At 48.1% G+C, this 20,105-nt stretch overlaps 1 protein-coding gene across 13 annotated transcripts in view; it reads right to left on the reverse strand.

The window, feature by feature from the left end:
- CADPS (calcium dependent secretion activator) overlaps positions 1-20,105 on the reverse strand; it is a 202,774-nt gene that overhangs the window by 149,437 nt on the left and 33,232 nt on the right. For all 13 annotated transcript variants that reach the window (XM_083795704.1, XM_083795703.1, XM_083795702.1 and 10 more), the window contains exons 2-3: positions 16,580-16,693; positions 12,908-13,240 (exon numbers count right to left, since the gene is read on the reverse strand). In XM_083795704.1, coding sequence (XP_083651830.1) covers positions 12,908-13,240; positions 16,580-16,693 — 447 coding nt within the window. The remainder of the gene's footprint in view (positions 1-12,907; positions 13,241-16,579; positions 16,694-20,105) is intronic.

The following is a 20,105-nucleotide window of genomic DNA, read 5'->3' on the forward strand; positions in this document are numbered from 1 at the left end:
ACCATCATTTATTATGGATCTTTGATAGCCTATAACCCTGTATTTACAGTGTTTTGCTCTTCTGCTAATCTAACCTGTATTGCTCCAGCTCCGTTGACCCCAAGCAGGTCTGAAACATGCTGCCCTCCCCTGCCCTGACAGCCGCTCTCCTCCACGAAGTTATTCTGGATTCATTAAGGCAGTGGCGGGCACAGCTCCTTCAGCTAATTTACACTCGGTTGCTACTTAACCACCTGAGCATGACTGTCCCCAGCCAAAATCTACTGTTAGGAAGAAAAAGGCCAATGGAAGAGAAAATACACAAGCGGAAAGGTGAATGAAGAACTGAGTTATAAAGTGACAGAAAAGGCCACTTCATTTTAGGCATTTTTGAGAATCTGGATATGCACAGGGAAGAAATGTGGGGAACGAGACTCCGAGCCACAAGGAGACAGCAGGTACAGTGATGAAGAAGTGTTGCTGATATGCTCCACATACCAGAAATAAAGAAGACCGGGTTTTAAACTGATTTTAAAACACAATAAAATGCTGAGATTGGCAAATAATATTCTCACCCAACAGCCCTCACCGATTTAATTAACGTGTCAATAATTTCTCCGTGAAACTGCATCTCGGTTTTGCAGCTATTTTTCATCAGTTCTGGTCTCAGCTCTGCACACAGGCATGCAAGACTCCTGGAAATGGAAGTCAAGCTCACTGCCTGCAGTTATTTCACCAATGTTACAAAGCGTGAGCCTGCCAGCAAACCAGCAGAAATACCAGCAGGATAAATGACTGGTGTCAAGAACAAAAAAGAGACCATTTCATTGCTCTACTGCTACAACTCTGTATGTTTAACCACGCACGAGACTTTCTCACTGCCGGCTCTGAACTTAGCGAGGTCACTAACGAAGCCGGTTAGGTTTGAAAAACCTTCCCCAGAAGCCAATGGCTCACAGTCCTTCGCCTGGGAACGAGGAACCTCTTCACGGATGCTCCCCTGCAGTGGAACAACAGCCGAGGCACACGCACAGCCTGCGGTTAATGCCTCCCTCCGGCATCCTGCCGGCAAGCCGCTACCTGCCAAGATCCTCCAGCCTTGTTCGTGACCCTGTGTTTTGTTTTCTGTGCCCTGTGTTTTACCTTTTTCACGTTGATGCTCTGAGCAAAATACTGACACCATAGATCTTGCCTGGTTTCCTTTCCTAAGGACTGACAATGACTGGAGACCACCGGTCTGCAGAATTGCTGCTGTTCTCAGCACAGATGCAAACAAGGTGGAAGTCGGTCAGGATGCAGAAAAGAGCATGGGACACGCTCAGCACATGCCAGAACAAGCAGACACATTTAACCAGACTCAGCGGGGCTTTGGACAAAGTCTGCGTGCTTCTCGATGGGTCATTGCCTTTCCACTGTCATTGCTTCCTCCCCAACACCCTTCTTCATTGCAAGCCTCACTCACCGGGCAGCGTGCAGAAAAGGACAGCAAAACTACACATCTGCACCGCGATCCCGTTTGTTGGGGGACATGCCTCTAGTTTGTGCTGGCCCACTGCAGGTTAAGGTGGGAGCCCACACAGGCGAGCACTGCAGCTCAGTGCCCAGGAGCTCGGAAAGCGCCTGAGCCTAATTGTGGTGGCAGCTCGGTCACCCAGAGGCACCAGAGGGCCTGACACAAGGTGTCACACCGTGCTCTTCCGTGCCACCAACGCTTAGGGCTTGTGTACAGCCACGCTGCGAAACTCGGCTTGCTTCCCTGCCTAGCACCCACAGCCCCTGGTTTTACAGCATCCGTGGCGCGGGCAAAACACACAGGCCCCCGCATTCCAGCTTTAGGCTGGCTGCTTAACCCCCAGAGATGCACACATCTCTCTCTGGCCTTCTGGCTCTTCCTGTGTTCCACAAACGCCAGCTCAGTGCTGCCTCTAATAGCACAGCGCTCTGGGAGGAGCAGAGGCTCTGCCACCACACCTCTGTGACACACGGGATGCAATTGCTTTCCCTCTTCCACTGCCGACTGCGGTGACTTTTATACAAAGGCTTCACAGCTGAATGACGAAGAAGATTGTGCCATACCCACGGCCCTCCCCAGCCCCTTATTGCCATCTATTTCCGAGATAAAAGAACTGGACCAAAGGCTACAGCACACGAAAAACCCGCGACCGTGCTGGCTAGGAGGCATCACTGCCCTGCATTATGCAGCAAAGTCTGCGCCATGGAGGCCTGCACAGTTTTATAGGGCATTATTAGGGCTGTGTTTTCAACGCATGAGAGGCTGTATTTTAATGTCTTGCATCCAATTCCCCATTGAGCTCGCACTCTATTTTCTCTCAAAATGAGCAGAATGAGATGTTCCAGAAAAACATAGTATATTGAGTTTGAAAACTCAGCGCTGAAAGAGAGGTAAAGAAAAGCTTACATAAGTTGCAGTCCCTGTGGGTAGGGATATTGACAGTGAGCCTTTGAAATGCATGAAATGTAGTTTGTTGATCATTTCCCAATTTGTAGTCAGCTCAGTAGGAACAAATATAAGCCTATTTAGATATCTTTTTGAAGAAATCCTTGGCATCTCATTTCTCTTAAGCAATATACCTATCCTCTATTTTTAACTCGGTCCTTTTGTTGGATGCAGAGGGGTAGATTAACCTCGCAGTGTTTTATATTCATGCAGTTCTGTCTGTGGCCGGGTCCGTCTGATTTCCAAAGTTTCCCTTGAATTAAAATGACATTGACTATCGCATCCCAAGTTGTGTCATCAAGTGTTTGTCAAGTAGCACGGACACACTGGTAGTCTGAAGACTGAAATGCAGAGAGGGGAGGAAAGGCCTGGTGACTAACTGTTTTTTAATAATTCTCTTGTCTGGAACACTGAACACAATATGGATTGCAAAGTGGAAGAGGCAGCCATGGAGAAACTATTTCTTTCAGAACTGAGGATTAGAGAAAACTCAGTAAAATATTAATACGGAACTTTCAAAATATTCACTTAGGAGATGATGTACGTCACAAGAATGATCGCTCTGTTTAAGACAATAAAAAGAGAATTAAGAGTAGCGTGCGACACTAGGCTAGCGCAGCTCAGAGACAACCGGTCTTGAATCTCAGAAAAGATATTCCTGGTGGAAACAAAGACCCTGCAGTTGTGGTGCCAGCCTCCAACGTGGCCACGTAGAACCACTGCTACATGTCACTCCTGCTCAAGAGAAAGGCATTGAAAGTTCCCTGTGAAAGGAACAGGATTTCAGTGATAAAAATACACGTGTGAGGGCTGAAAGAGCTGCAAAGCACTGAGGTTTTCATGGGGAATTCAAATTAAAGTCCTGTGAGCAAAATTAAATTCCAGCCGCTGCATTGTATTTCAGTTAAAGGGAAGAGAAAGAGGCATTAACACGGTGCCGGGTCATGCACCAGTTATGTCTTATTAAGTATTCCTGCCTTCCTCGAGATAAGCATCACATATGGGTTCTTTTGCAGTTAGCAGTTAGTTGCTTAAAGAGAGATAGGTCTGGATAACACCCCTTCTGTCTCCGAGGGCCTCCTGGGCTGGTTGACAGCAACATGTACTGCAGGCAACAAATACTGCTAAAATAAAAAACGAGATTACTTTCTCTGAAGGGGGCCAGTGGGGTCACTTCTTTGTCACGTCTTCTGCTCGCCATCTCTGGTGGAGGGAAAGACAAAGAGGAGGGGTGACGTTTTCCTTTCCTAATAAAACACAGGACTTGCTGAGGAACTGGATTTTATTTCTGATGGCTTGCACTGAATTCCAAGTTAGGGCAACAAGAGATTGCTTGAAATAAACGTGGTATTTTGAGAGTTGAATCCCACCTCCGGGAACCACATGGAAGCCTAGCTCAGAATCTGCCCTACAACTCCTCTCAGTTAAAGTTTAGGCTGCTTTCTGAGAGATCAGCAATAAAATGTCTACTTTTTATGAATCACCTTTGGCTACCATACCCCAGCGATGGACAGCATTTGGCTTGGCTTCACCGTGAGCAGACCCACCAGGTGTTTTGAGGCTGTGCAGTGGCAGTGTGTCCTGTGAGATCATTGAGGTTTTCAGTGCAAAGAGCCTTCCCTGAATTCAGAATTTCTCCATTTGCTTCCCCACTTCTCTTCTCATCAGTAGTTTCCTCTCTGCTTATACAAAGGGAACACCTTTGCAGTTTCTATTTTGTGCCATTCCAAATCTCCTCTCCAATGAAATGCTCTCAAGCTGTATTTCCCTTACATTGCCGCATTTAATGACGCTCAAGAACTTTTCTTATTTCATTAGCTCCTGCAAAACTTTCCCCAGTGCTTCAGCATCACCGTCTCCCTAGCTGTGCCAGGGATCGTCCGTCCATCTCGCCGACCGCTGGCAGGCTTTGATCTGCTCCCGTAACAAAGCTGAGAGTGGAAGCAGCCAGGCACCAGCAGAGGCAGAAGACACCAGAAATGCTCTCCCAGTCAAAAATCTGAGGACGACTGTTTCCCTTCCCAGAGCCCTCTGCTAGTCTGCCAACGCCAGCATCAGCAGATCAGCACACCGTCAGCTACTGGGTGCTCTCGGTTCAGCCCTTTGGGCTTCTTCCCAGTTGGTCCTACCTGGTGCCAGGAATCTGCCGCTCAGCTTACTCCTTCCCAAGCGCAAGGTGGTGGCAGGGACTCAGAACTGTATTAACAAATATCCATGTGAAATGAGGCTCCTGATCCGATGAAATAAATAAATCTGGCTGAGAAGCAGGAAAGTCATGCCAGCAACTAGATTTTCGGTGAAAGAAGAGAATTAGCAGTGCCTAAACAGAGGGGTTAAGGTAGATTGAAAATGTCAAGTCATTGATATTTTATAAGGTAACCATGGTTATTTTTTACTCATTCCTTTGCAGCATGAATGCAGATGATGAAAAGTATTCATGGGCCAACTGAAAGAAAAAACTGAAGAGAGATCTTGATGGTAATTTAAACCTTAAAATGCGGAAATTAATCAGTCCACAAAGACAATGAAGAGCACTCAGCCGACACTGCACCACAAAACCCCCCGCACTGAACAGAAGAATAAGAACCATTTCACAAAGGATGAACATCTTGAAAATCATCCTGGCTTTAGCCCTAACGTACCTGCAGGGATCAATATTGCTGAGCAAGATAGATCTGGTCTGATGCGTGAGGTTGCCCGCGCAGCCCTCTGGATAAAGCACAACAGTTTCTAATTTAATTTGTAGAGGCTGCAGGAAATGCAGAGCACCCCTGGTCGTGGCCTGCTGCAGCCCCTCAGTGTGGGGGACGGGAAATGGCAAGGATGCCCAATTAACTGAGTGCTCTATTAAGCAAACCTAAAGAGAACTTGGGCTCAGATGAGTCCCTGTGGGTTTCTTCACCAAATTGGGAATTCAATTAATCTCCAGAACCCCACGGTGGAGGGGTTCCCAGCAGCCAAAACGTTTTGCATGACAGCAGAGAGCAGAAACAAGAGGCTGTTCCTCCAGCCCAGAACCTGCCCGGATGCTGAAACCTTTCCCTTCCCTCGAGCAACATGCCCCAGCAAGCCGCCCCTGACTGCTGCTGCCAGTGGAACAACTGACACTTGGCTAAGCTGCGGAGAGGCATCCTGTCCCCAAAGCCCGGAGGGAAGGCTGGCGGGAGGTAGCGTGGGAAGGACTGGGTGCGGGAGTGAGTCTCCAGTGTGATACACATCTCTGGTCAGTGTTAGAAGCGAGTGACTTTACTCCTCGTCTGCATGTCTTCTCTGTTGTTGCATGACGTTATAGTTTCTCTGCTAAACATCTGCTCTCTGGATGCACACTCCAGTCTGGCTTCTGTAAAGGGGCTGTAAAACCAGAAGATGTCCACAGTAGGGCCAGAACTTTAAGTTCCTAGTGCACGAAAACATACATTCCCAACTGGCAGCTAACAGGGTTAAAACACCCTCTGATTAAATGAAAGCATCTTTAATTAGTTTAATTGACCATGCCTCAGCCAAGACCATCTGCTCAGCAGCATTTGCCTGCTCTTTGCAGGAGCGATTGATCAGCCATAGCTACAGAATACAGCATTCGGCTGCATCAGATTTATTTTGTTTAATAGAAGAGCTAATTTGCTTTAAATTTAATTACAGGGGCCAAGATTGCTCTCTAAGTCCATACCAGCACAGCACATAAGCTGGTCCTGCAGCTAGTGAACGCACACAAGCGTCCTTACATGTCCTGCACAAACCCGACACCCGGTGCCGAAAGCTCGGCGGCGCGGTTCCACCCTGACAAAGACTGATTTCTGCATTTTCCTCCCCAAAACGCAGGGGCAATGTAGCACACCAGCGGGCTGGCAGCGTTGCCCCTGCTGCCACCACGTGCCTCCCCAGCCTGCATTACCCCTTCCTCCCAGCATCTTTTCCCTCCTGTGCAAACGTAGTTCAAAACACCACTGAGCCGATGAAGAAGGGCAATTCCCCTCTCCCCGAATCTCTGCGTGGATCTGCACGGCGTTATTGTGAAGGGGGGAAATAGCACTCACTTCCCAGCCCTTTTTCCTTCCTCAATATCCCACCCGGCGCTAAATCACGGCCGTCTTTAGGAGACACTCGAGCGCTGACAGGCATGCTGCGGCTGCCACGGGCTGCTACAAGAGTAATTACAACCCTGCAGAAGGCTCCGGGCTGCCATTTCCGTTTCCATGGAAATAAATACTGAATTACTGAAAACAGAGTATGATGCTTTATGGATTTGGAGGCTTTTGATCATCCTGAAACCACCTCGGCCCGTTTTTGTTGGCGGTGGCTTTGTTCTAGGGGAGGGGTGCATAACGGTCTCAGCGAGGAAATTGGCGGAGAGACCAAAAGGTGTTTTGGAGGAGAGGAAGGGTGGGAAATAAAAAAGCAAGGAGCTCCGGACGATGCTCTGGGGCTGGCACAGAGCACGGTGGTGCTGGACAAAGCCTCCCTTCACCCGCAGCACCCAGGTCCCCAGCCCGGGCAGCCCCCGGGGGCTGGTGGCCTTGCATCAGCATTTAAATGCCCACAACTGCCGGTGGCCATTTCACCGGCTTGGAGCTTCGAGATGAAGCTGGAATCAAACAGAATTGCTTTTTGGTCTTCAAAAATGATACACAGGGAGCAGAAGAGAATGATCTGATTCTAAAAATCCCCGAACTAAAGAGGCAGCTGCGCAGGGACGGGTGACTCCATGCTGGGTGCGATGACCCTGGGCTCGGTTCTCATCGCAAGGCGCAGCTGGGAATTTTTCATCAGAGAAAAAAAAACACAACCTTGGTTTCGGGAGGATCCACACAAACCAAACTTTGATTTTGAGGTCAGCTTAACCTTCGTCCCGCTGTCCGAGCCGTTACGGTGCCTCACGGGAGTTTCTGTCCTTCCTTGTTCCAGCCCTGGACCAAACCGGACCGCGTCCCCCAAGTACCACCAGAGCATCTCTGCAAACAATTACAGCCTCCGGGTCTCAACACACCACAGTGAATCGGGTTCAGGAAAGCCACCTGAACTGCAGAGATGAAAGAGGGGCAGCAGGTGAGATGCCACCGTAGCGAATTATCTTTAATACTGACCTGAGCTAAAATCAAACATTTGATTCAGGACAAAAATTGTAAATATCTTTTCTATTAGCAGCTCTGAAACCGTTCTTTTTGGCAAGGGAGCTTTCCCCGTTGTGAGAAATGTCAGCCTTTGGACACAGCATCCTAAGTCAGCTGCAAAAATAAATGTCAATACAGTGAATTCCAGTTTTAAACCGGCTCTGGTTGGCGAGATTTGGGTTGAAAAGTTTCCTAGCTAAAACCACAGGTCCTCAAAACTTGCAAAAACAATCGCAGCGATCAGTGGCTTTGATCCCTCTAGGTGTTATTGGGCCTCGGTCTGTATTGTACCACACACACGAGCATACACCTCGGATGCGTTACCTACAGACCAGGTGGACAGGAATACATGCTGAAAAACGTGACCTTCAGCCACGTGTTACTATGTCCTACCCAGCAGCTTTGACACGCTCAGATGTAAAAACAAGTAGCTAAATCTAAGGGAATTGGATGAAATCGGGAGTTTAGCACAGACATTTTTCACACTTACCAGGAACGCCACACTACGTGGGACACTTCAGGCCCAGGAAGAGAGAAGGCTGAATTTGCAGCCTGTGAATTGAGACAACCCTGCAGGGACAGCCTGCGGGTGCAGCGCTTCCTCCCACGTGGGGGGATGGACACAACTGCTGCAGCTGGGTCAACTGCACCGCACCTTCCCTGACAGTACGCCTAGAAGTGACTTTCAAACACGGTATGAGATAGAAAAGTGCATCACTGCCCCACAGATGGGGAATAATGAGACCACGGCCTGACTTTCAGAGACGCTGCTGCAATTCAGCCATCAGTGGGAGAGAGGGCTGTGCCCAGGGAAAAGCTGACTGCAAGGACTAAAGTCAGGAATCGCCCAGCACCTTAAAAAAAAAATAAAAAATCTCTCCTGCATTACTCTTCCATGGTCACACGCTCACTGCGGAGCGGAAAAGCTGAACCCAAGCCTTGTCAGTGGGTTCTGGGACCAGAAACCCAAGACCCAACACCCTTCTCCCTCCAGGGACGCCTCTCACACAGCAGAGGGGCTGGCGGGCACAGCCAGGGATGCTCAGCTCCCTCGCTGCCTCCAGCAGAGCAGAAATACCCATCCGCACTGTGCGTATTATGCAAAAGTCAAAAACGCAACAACGACTAAAACCACGTTAGTATCTCCGCATTATTTAAAATGCTCCAGTCATAGTCTGTGCTTCACAGCACCGTAATCTCCCACACCATCCTAGTACAGCACCAGTCCCATCTTTGCTTCCTGAAGGCCTTTCCAGGCACATCAATCCCTTCTGCTATCTCAGATCCTGCTGCATCACCACTATCACATTAACGATACACTTATCTCATTCCACCTGAGAATATTGTATTAAAAAAAAAAATCCCTTTATAAATCATCATCCTCCTGCACAAGCAGAATATTATTTCAGAAAGGAATGCGAACACAGCCCCGGTGACGCAATCGTTATGCAATTACTGGGTGTGATGTAACGGGAGGGAGAAAAGCTCCCTCCTCCAGGCTGCAGGAGAAGTTCAAGCAAGCGTTCGGGGCTCCATTCCTTGCTTTGGGAGAGCAAGAACTGGGCAAGGTGTTCTTACCCCTTGCCTTCTTGCTCAGCCCCTGGGGCAGTCTCGCTGCACACCACGCCAAGGGAGAGGCACCCAGCCAGCCGGCGCCCGCTCCCACCTTCCTCTGGTGCACGTGCTGCCGAGGGGGCTCCGGGCCCACCCAGGGCACCCTTTGTACGGCACAGTCTGGGGAAAACATATTTTTCCATATCCCTTTAAAAGCTGCACCCCAACAGCCAGCAATCTGGAGCCCACACCCAAAGAAGCTGCTGGATGGTGGGCGCTGGGGCTCACCCTGCCTGGGAGCAGGACTCTGCATCGCCCCACAGCCAGCACCGTCAGCGGGATAACGGCACAGAGCGGGGGTTTTGCTGAGCCTCAAAGCCAACAGCAAGAGGCTCTGGCTGCTGCCCCTCTGCTCCCAGATGGCTGGGGCAACACAAGGCCGATCTGCTTTGCTTTTCCAGGCCTGGGACTGATAAACTGCACTCACAGCGACGCGCCAATGCCTGCGACGAGCAGCAGCGCTCAGACAGCCTGTCAGGGGAAACACGCCCTCTCCTAATTCTTCCTGTAGACAGCAGATAAGCAGAGGGCAAAAAGAAGCACAGCTTACACTGCACTGAACCACTGCGGAAAAGCGCGTTATTGCCCCCAGATTTGTTTGCAAAGTTTGTTCAGCTTGGGTGCAAAGCCTGCGGCTGGCAGGGGCTGCAGCAGGGGCTGCCGGTGCCCTGCTCGGGGGAGGAAAGCAAATGCATCCATCCCAAGGTGTGTGCAGCGTGCCGCTTGGCTGGGGACATTATAATGCCATCGTGTCCTGGGAAACACCAGCCAACGTCTTCCTTTTAGTTATAGCTTATCCACAAACAGAATATACGACATATTTTGTTCTTAGGGAACAGGTGACGGAAGCATCAATCAAGTTATTAAGAAAACGATTCAAGTTTTACTTCTAATTAACTGTGATGAGACAAGAGTCAGACCACAGTAATTTAACTCATTAGCCCAACAGTTTTACCCAGCCTGTGTCAGTGTGTCTTCACGGGGAAGCAAACGAACACTGACGGGCTGAAGCAGAACACCACGCTGGAAATCAATGCCGCTTTCAGGTGTTGTGGGCCAGTGCCACGAAGGGCAAAGCGTGGGCTCCGCGCTGCCAGTACCGCTGTAAATGCAGGCTGAGAGGTGTTTGCAAACCCACCTGGAAAGGGAGCTCGCTGCTGATTTTCAGGACGGGCTGACGGGCTGGCAGAGGTGCTTACAAAAGAGTGCTTGTCACACAGATAAGGCAAATGAAAATTTATGAAAATTCAAAGCTGGTGGGGAGACGGAGAGAAGCTGGAAGGGAGCCACGCAGAAGCATTTCCCAGTCCTGCCACAGCACACACGGTGCAAAACCTGGACCCGTTCCTCTGCTCCCGACCAAAGCGCAGAGCAGCTGCTGGTGCTCTCCTAAGGCTGGGGATGGAGATCTCAGAGGTCCTTGTGGTCACAGCAAGGGATGAGCATCGTGGAGACCTGCTGCAGGTAACAGCAGGCTCCAGATTTTGCTGGATGCAAAGCCAGACACAAAGATATCATCAGCTTTTTAGCACAAGCTTAGCTGACTAGCAGAGCACAGTGGCCTTATCAGGGGGACGGGGATTTTACAACACCAGGAGCTTCCTCTGATAGGTATAGTTGGCCCAGATGACATGGCCACAGGTAGCACTGAAATAAGGGTCCCCGTGGCAGAGCCTGCAGTTTCCCTGGGTGCTCACTGCTCCTGCATTCGCTTTTATTTCACCAAAGGGAAATGCCCCAGTTCTCCCCAGGCTGAACAGCTGTGCAAACCAGCCTGAGCTCCAAAAAGGCTCCGCATGAGGTTTTGAAGGACTTTTCTCTCTGGTGATGCAGGCAGAGGTTGAGCACCGCATTCCCACAGGGAGAGCAGGACGAGGTCCGAGCCGTGCAAGGGGAGCGAGGCCCTGGGGGCCCCCATCCCAAAAAACGCCTCCTCCATCTGCTGGCACTGCCCCCCCTGCAGCCTTACAGAGAGTGAGGGGGAGGTTTGCTGAGCCCTGCCTTGTGCAAAGAGCTTCCCCTTCCGCATAGCTAATCCTGCTAGCCAGGTATTGAAAACAGAGCGACTTCCATGTTAATACTCACTCCCAACAGAAATTATGTCATTCTCCAGAAGCTTAAATTACAGGTTTGCTGCCTCTGAGCATTAGAAAAGCCCCAGAATTAAATCCTTTGCTACAGGAGTACAACTAGGACCTACAGCAGGGAACATGTTGCTTGATGCAACAGGGCAATCTGTGGGGAGCAGCCAGTACAAATTGCCACTGGGTTCAGGGTGGCAGCCAGAAAGGCTTTCATAAGCAGAGATCACCTACAGAGCAGCACAGCAATGATTAAACACTGGTTTCTGCATCCCTGGGAACCATAAAGTGAGAGGGTAGGATCACACGGGCTCATACAAAACCGCCTGAGTTCCTTAGCTGAGCGTAGGTCAAGGGCGGATGAGGGACCAAGGGCTCGGGTGGGTATCAGTTAAAAGGAAACAACAGCTGCAGAACTGACTCAGCCCTCGATCCACGCTTTGGGTTTTAAAGATGTCCTACATCATGGGATGGAGGCACGAAATCTGGTTTGTAAACAGAATTTATGAGGACTGATGCAGTCCTCGCTGCCGCCTTTGCCACGAAGATGCCTTAGTCAGGGACGTTTATTATCCTCTCCCCACTCTGCCATAAAGGACTGCCATGAAGAGAAACAAATACAAGATAATGAAGCTCTTTACAGGATAAAAAACAAATCCAAAATAATTTTGTATCTCTTGAAAAAAATTGGAAGTGTCTAGACAGAAGAAAGACAGAATTGGTCTCGAATGTATTAATTCCAATAAGAAGCTGAACCCCTTAATTAAGGGGAAGAGATTGAAGCCTGCTCCTCCTCAGAAGACTTTCCCCAGCATTACCTCACGCTCCCTGCGACTCTGGCATCCTTTATCCCGCCTGCAATATTTATAACCGAGAGCAGGGGACTGAGATCTGGGTCGCAGACAGCCTGGGCAGCCTCGGCCAGAGCTGCTGGCAATGCAAGGTGCCCCAGCCCAGTGCCCCTGGGGAACTGGGTCTCACCGGGGGAAAAGAAGAGAGGAATGGGAGAGGTTTTCATCAGTCTGGGAACTCTGCAACCAGAGCAGAACTGAGGCGGTGGAGATTTGGGATGCTCTCTGCTTTGAGAAGTGACAGACATAGGAACCAAGATGCCGGCCTGCAGGCCCTCTCTGCTTCCCCTCTCCCCTAAAAAAGAAAGTTTGCATAAGACATTCACCCTCAGGGCAGCTGGGCGTGGAACACTAGTAAGGTTATTGCAGGCTGCAATAACGTGTTTCTGTCCTTTAGGCGGGGGATGTGACAGCGTAAAGGCAAGCGAGGCACAACAAAATGGCGCCCCTCGGCACCTGCTCGACCAGACACAGAGCTAAGGGAATGAAACTCTCCCATCTCAACAATTCTACGGGATTTCAGGAAAGAAAACTTTATAAAGACTCTCTGAAATAGCTACAGAAAACCCCAAGCAGCCAACCAAGAGAAAAACACAAGAGAAAGAAGCTCACTTGGGTAGCCAGAATAGAACTGACAGTGCACAAAAATCCCACTGTGAACCCAAACACTTTTCTCCTTGATAGACCTTGGGGAAGTTCCCTCAAAAACCACCAGGTCAGACCCAGAGTTTCCAGTTTATAACAGCAGTATTTTCCAGCAGCAACTGTCCCAGGAAGGCCGCTTCCATTCCCACCCAGCCTGGGGGAGGACCTTACCTGACAAGCGTTGTAGAGCAGCTGATGCTCGAACTTCTTGATCCCCAGAATGTTCTGGAACATCTCGTAGAGCTGCTCCTTGCTGAGGATGAGTTCGGAGGCCGCGCTCGCTGTCATCCTGGCCTGCTGCTTGCGGGGATCCTCCTCGCCACGGTAAATGGCGTCAAACTTGGCCATCCAGGAGCTCAGGACCGTCTCCTTGCTGAGGCCGTCGATTTCGGGCAGGCTGCGCACTCTCTTCTCGATGTGCTTCTTGAAGACCTCTCGGGAGTCGTTCGCTGAGCACCCTCCGCTCTGCACCATCCTTGCAACGCGGTCGCTTTTCAAGAACACCTGCGACAAAAGGGTGACTTAAAATGGTGTCACTTAAAAAAAACAAATCTCCCTCCTCACTCCAGAAGCAGCACAAACGGGGTTTCACTGCCGGGAAGGCCACAACCTCATCGCCAGTGCGCTTTCCCAGTCAGCAACCAGATGTTGCCAGGCTGACAGAGGTTTCATCTGCACTTTGGGAAGCGTAATGAAATCAGGTGAAGCTTCTGCTTTGTGTCTGCTAAAATGGACACGCTGTGATGCAATTAAGACTTCGCACAACGTTACGGTCACACTTTGCCAGATACATAAATGCCCTTTGGGAAAGCAGGATTATATTTTGTTCTATCAAATGTTTTAATAAGAAAGTTACTGCATAACAGCATCCACCTGGCCAAATGCCGCCTTGTCAGAAGGAGCCCTGTCATCCTACTCAAGCTAACAGCATCGCATTGATCCACGTAGCCAGGCACTAGAGGAACCTCTGACATAAGGACCAGACTTCTATTTAACTGCTATACTGGAGGAGATCTTTGCAGGCTGCCTGGTTGTTACAAGATGAGAGGAATAAATTTATTAGTCTAATGCCAATGTTACCTTCAGTTAAATAACACATGTCCCAAAACTTCTCTCGTTCCCTGGTCTTTCCAAGACAGGCAATCAGCACTGGAAGAGCACCAACAAACCCACAGAAGGAGAGGGATGAACTGCCCGGTCTCTGCACGCTGCAGGTGAACATCAAGACAATTCGGATCATTACAAGGCACACAGCATGTGGCACAGCCACAGGTGGAGGAGGCCAAATCCATCCCAGCGCTGCTGAAGCAGCACAGGATGGGTCAGGGCAGCTGCGGGCTCCCTGGGGAGGCTGTGCAGAGGGAACAGCCTGCGAGGCACAGGATGCTGACAGCAGGAGGGAGGGAGAAGGCATTCGATGGAGGTGCTCTTTCTGCTGCGAGAACAGCAGAAGGGTCAAGACATAAAAGGGCCCTGCAGAGCAGGTGATCCCACGGGAACAAGAGAGAGCCAAAGGATGAGAGAGGGACAGGGGGATATTGTGTTGGCTCTCCTCTCCCAAGCCCTGAACAGAGAAGAGCAATCAATGCCTAGCAAGAAGCGCTGTTTTATTAATGATGCTGAGAACTGATGAATGCGGCCGGCTGGAAGAAGCTGTGCCAGCACAGGGATGGATCTGTCGGCTCTCAATAATTAAAGAGCTCAAGGATGACCTAAGGACATGGTAGATTTTTACACCACTCAACAACATGGCACTCCATGTTCCCAGATGCTTTCTGGGAACTCATCTAAGACCAACAATCCTACGTTTACCCCTTGATAGCAGACTTAACAGGGGAACGTGGCCATGCAAACATGTTCAGGGCAAGAGCGTCAAACACATCCCTGACCTAGCACATCATCTTTGCCTCTTTCTCCAACAACAACAACAAAAAAATCCCTAGGCAATATTTGAAGAGAAGAGATCCTATTCTGCATTGATATCCTGAACAGAGATGTTCAGTTTCAGCTGAGAAAAAAAACAAAACGAAAACCAAGTTCTAGTATTTTCCAAGCCCAAGGCTCATCACGCAGCTGTAAGTCTGTATCTAAATGCAGATTTCCAGATAGTGTCAATCCAAGGGACAGGTACTTGCACAGAGCCCTGAGACTTGCAGGAGTTAAGATGAAGCAGGATCTGCTCTGACTGCACCATGGCTTGATCAAAGATGGGCACCTCCGCACGCAAGGGAAGGAGGGCACCATCAGGAAACGCTGCTCCTGCATCCAGAGAGGGCAAAGGCTTTCTGCTGCCAGGCTTTCCTCGTGCCACCACAGATGGTGCTGAGGAAGACATATGCAGCCATGCTACAACTGCACGGAAGCTGGAAGTAAACTGTTGTAAATGAAAGGAAACTGACAGCTAAAAAGAAGTAAAAGAAAGTTGCACTAAGGGACAGAGTGATGCATCATGCTTTCTGCGGCCTGCATTAAGTAGGACAATGCCTGTGAAGTGTCCTGTTGAGCTGAAAATGGACAGTTTGCAGACATCTAGTTCTGATCAGCTGTTCTTTTTGTTTGATTACTTGATGTAATTACATAGCATACGACTTCTGGAGCTGGTCAGGACATGCTTTTAGCCAGAGCCACCAGGGAAATGGAACGTATTTTGTCTGTTTTTAAGCAGTTTCATTTTCCTGCCCAATAATCTTATCTAAACAGATTATACTGCTCTTATATCCTAAAGTGCAGCTCACGCCATCTTCAAAACTTTCTCTAAGAGCATCTGCTCAGCGAAGCCGTGATAAACTGATGATCCCTTGGCAATTTCTTTTCTGATAAGAGATGTAAATTACTCACAGCTTCCTTCCTGTACAGAGAATGATGGAGCAGTAACTATTAGGCCAGTTTAATAGAGTTAATCCTGGGATAATTTGTGCTTTCCTAAGACAGAAGCAGCTGTTACCATTTTTCTGTTGCTGTTTTAGAGAGTTAAAATTCTCTTCAGTTTCAGTATCTGATTTTGGTCCTCTCTTAGATCCCACTTCCACGGAAATATTTTATGTAGACAATTCAAAATCTTCACCTTTTATGACAGAATAGCTCTAGGGAGAAAGAAAAATGGTTTGCAGAAAGGCTAGCAAAAAAAATAAGCGGCGCTTCTCATACAAATTACAAGCACTGATTTCCTTCAAAAACAGAAGCTCTTTCCTTCTGAGAAAAGATATGAAAGGCAGCATTAAGGGCTGCACACAAAGAGGTGAAAAAAGAAAGACATACATAATTATTCTTTTGCACAATTATGAAGGATGTTTCACATTATTTAGTACCATCTAGTTTTTGTAGATGTACATTCCTCTTTCTCCCCCTTTGCTTTAGAGCACTTGTACGTGCATGCAAAGACTTACCAAAAAGAAAAGACTTGCTGAAAATCCCAAAATCTATTAGACACAACACAAAAGCTTCAGCAAGAACTGAATACGCTGCCCATTTTTAATTGGTGTTTTTCACAGAGAGCACACGACATTTATTTCATATTGCGCTATCTTTCCTGTTTTTAAGTAGGCTGTTTAAAACATCAGGAAGGTATTTTTCAGCTTAAAAGAAGGACGATCTTCTCCATAATCAAGCTATGGGATACAACACGGAGAATGGGGTTGCCACTGTTGCCTTATGGATGACGCATCTCCAAACGCTGAACCTTACAAACCTTGTGATGTATCAGACATCAAACAGGAGAAGCCTTGCACTTGCCTTTTATGTGTGCTTTGTTGACAAAGAATCCATTAGTTCAACATTTGACCCAGTCTGTGCGTAGAGGCGAGACCAGTGATTCACATGAATAGTGAAATCATCTCTCCTTACCTCATAGTAGCTCTGGACAGCGTTTATAAATGCTTCATCTGCCACAATCTGGGTTTCTCCGTTGAGAAAGGCCTGGAAACGATCTTTGATTGTCTGGAGCTGCTGCTTACTTATCTGCAAAACATGCCAAAAGGACAAAATTAGTCGAGAAAGGTTTATGTATGAGGAAAGAACAAATGAGTTCTTCTACAATATCTTATCAACATGTTTATGATGTGCATTTTTGCTCTCCTTTGAGGACAGCAGCAATAGGTGAGGAATAACCCGTGCGTCCATACACACGTGTACTCTTCATCCTGTTCATTTAAGAATCATGAGCACCAAAATCGTCCCGAACATCATTTCTAAACAACTCTGCCACCACAAAATGCATGCAAGACTTCTACTACTTCAGGTTCTCTAAAGTCAAAAGCAGACCATTGTGTGTGTGCTTGGAAAAGCATAAATATTTCAGTGCAGTATTTTCCCCAGTTACCATCTCCTCCCCTTTCAGAAGATGAGGTTTAATATTTGACCTGGAAGCCCTGCGATTTGGCTGCAAAAGACAGCAGTCATCAGCACTCTGGGGTCCCGGCCTTTACTCTTGTTTTTTTTTGTTTGCTCATTTCTATTGGCTTGTCACGTAGGAAACCCCATTCAAAACCAACGGTTAAAGAATTTAATGCCATTTAACGCCAATTCAAGGGCAAGCCTGTTCTTATCCAAGCAAGGACTTTCTTTGCTGTGTCTTTGCTGCTCAGAACAGTTTCTGTCCAGCACGCAGCTGGTACAACTTACAAGACAGTTCTAATTTTGGCACAACGACACCAACAGAAGGTTTACAGAGGTTTTTTTCCAGCCTTGTAAGATAACATGCTATTATTTTGCCAATTTATCTGTCGGTTTAAAAACAGATATGGCTTTAAAAAAAAAAGAAAAAAAAAAGCCTTTTCAGCTTGTTGCGCAGACAAAGCCACAGCAGGTATGTAAGCCACGTACCAGCATTCCCAGTATAACATCTTAAGATGCAGCTAACGCTCATGCTGAAGGGCTGCAGGGATTTAGCTGTAGTTGCATCAGGTTTACTACATGGCTACTTCAGGTTTGACAATAAGAATTGATTTAGACAGAAGAGAAGGAACCAAACAAGATGTATATGTGACAACTTCAAACTGAAAGGAAAAAGAGAGCAGCTGAAGTCAGAACAATTATTTACTAATGACCAAAAGGTCTAGAAAAGGGTAAAAGGAGTGTTTTTTTCCTCAGTTGCATGCCAGCAGAAGAAACAAGCCCATTAAAATGAAAGAAAAAAAAATAATAATGGCTTTAAGCGTCCAAATGGCTTTGAATAAAGTATTAAAAACTACAGAGCTCTAAATGACTAAAGCATAATGAAGCCTGGTAAACACCGCTAGTGATGAAAAGCAGGAGAGGGACCACTTGGCAAATGCAACGATAAATATCACTAGATCTAGATGATGCGCCATGCGGGGCATTTAGGGACCGTGGCAACGAACACCACGAATGCTGATAATTAATTCTGCAACACCACACTGAGGAGGGTTAGTGAGCAATGGCAATTTGATGTGATAATCTGGGATTAGTTTATGCTGGCGCTTATGGAGAGGTGTTCATCAAAGTGACATACATAAAGCAAGACTCGCTATGCTTTGCAGCAGAAAACACGGAACAGCCTTTGCTGCCCTGTAGGAGCTGGAACTAAGGGTCGTTCCTTCCCACAAAACAGCAGCCCAGGAACTGGGACACCTGGACTTCATAGGGTCTGACACACGCAACAAGGCTCAGCAGCACTAGGGCTTGGGCAAGCATCATCCCTCTGAACCGACCCACCTCGGTCTTGGTCACGGTCTGCAACAAGCCCTGCAGAAAAGCACTGCCAAAAGCCTCCGGCTTTAAGGCTGGCAGGATTTAATTTTTGTATATAAGAACATACCTGCCATGTCAGGCACCTAAAACTCTTTGTGGTGTTTGCCAGGAGCATGATAGACACCACGAGCTCTTGAGCAATGCACACTGCGTCAGATGTAAAACAGGCTCCAAACCCATCTGAGCTGATGGAATTGAAAAGAAAATCGGGCCAGCAATAAGACAAGCCACAAACAATGTAGTGATCAAGTGGGAGATACCTGTGGGAAGGAGTTAGGTCTGTTTTTATTAAGCATTTAATTATCTGGAAGAGGAGAAAATCAGAATGTTAATTAAATGTATTGACGATATTGCATTAGCGACTGTTGTGAATGTCAAGCAGAAAGGATGAAAGAAGAGAGGCCATAAGAAACTAAGAAAAATAGGAAAAACTGCAGGTAACATTGAAGTCAGTGTGTTGAGGCACAAGGGAAGACATTCCCTAAGAGCAAAGATTTCCTGAGCTAAGGCTTTTCATAAGAGAATTTTTGACGACATGCATGACATTTTTATTATTTTTTCCAGGTTATTTCTCAGGACAACCTCCACAAGACCTTGGGTGTTCAGTTTCCATAATAATACGCAGCAGCAATACTTTCTGCTCCTTCCTCAGTATTGAATGGGCTACCTTCAAAACAAATGATGCTTCTTGAAATTCCTAGAAGCTCCCAATACTCATCTCACACATGAACTCCCGGGGGTGTGGAAATGAATCACCGGGTTTTTCTCTATCAGAGTGTCATTTGCCTCCTCCTCATCCCAAGCTCTAGGCAGATATTTTCCACATCCGTGGCAAAGAAAACCCTCTCTGATCACACCTTGCATGCAGCATGGACCGGTCCATGGCTAACGGGACCCTCGGATGTCCACCCCCGCCAGACTCTGAAACAGCACTCGTGTATCGATCTATGTCCGCGTCACTGTTAGGGATGTTAGCGAGAAAGTCAATTTCAGCCAGAATTAAATTGCTCTCATGCTAAATTTAGTTTCTGCAGCACTTTCTGTTGCAGGAAGTCAGCACAGGAGTGGATGGGGGTAAGACCTGCAGGAAAATGAGCCCCGTCTGACATGTTCCACATTCAATTTTCTGCCCACGCTCCCCAAACCTTCCTGCGTGGGCTGGCAGGTTCTCTGTGCAAGAGTTGGTGGAAACCCTTGAACAGCCCTCCGGAGATGCCACACGCCGGTGCCCCCTGCCTGGACCATGCACCTGGTGCTGGGGGAGCTGCTCCACGGCTGGAGGCTCCCCTGCACGGGCACAGCCCCAGCACCACATCTCAAAGCCCTCGAGCAGGGCCTTTAGGCACGAGCTGTGCCACCAGCCCATCTGCAGGCTTACAAAGGCACGTCCCTTGAACACTCACCTTGAGGCTTAAGTGCTTTTCAGAAGGGTATTATTTTAATTCTTACTATTAGAGGCCAACGACCAGTTAGAAATCCATACAAATGAAGCCAACAGCTTCCACAGATCCAGTAAGACCACGAAGGGGCCAGTACAAACCCCTTCTCACCTGGTTACCTTCCGTAGCGTGCTTGCAAATAGCAGAAAGGAACAGAACAACATCCCCATCGAAGCACAACAATACAACATCACAGCCACCTGTACCACCTGAGCCACGAG

The sequence above is a fragment of the Anser anser genome (assembly GCF_964211835.1).
Source record: "Anser anser genome assembly, chromosome: 12".
In the NCBI taxonomy this organism is placed as follows: domain Eukaryota; kingdom Metazoa; phylum Chordata; class Aves; order Anseriformes; family Anatidae; genus Anser; species Anser anser.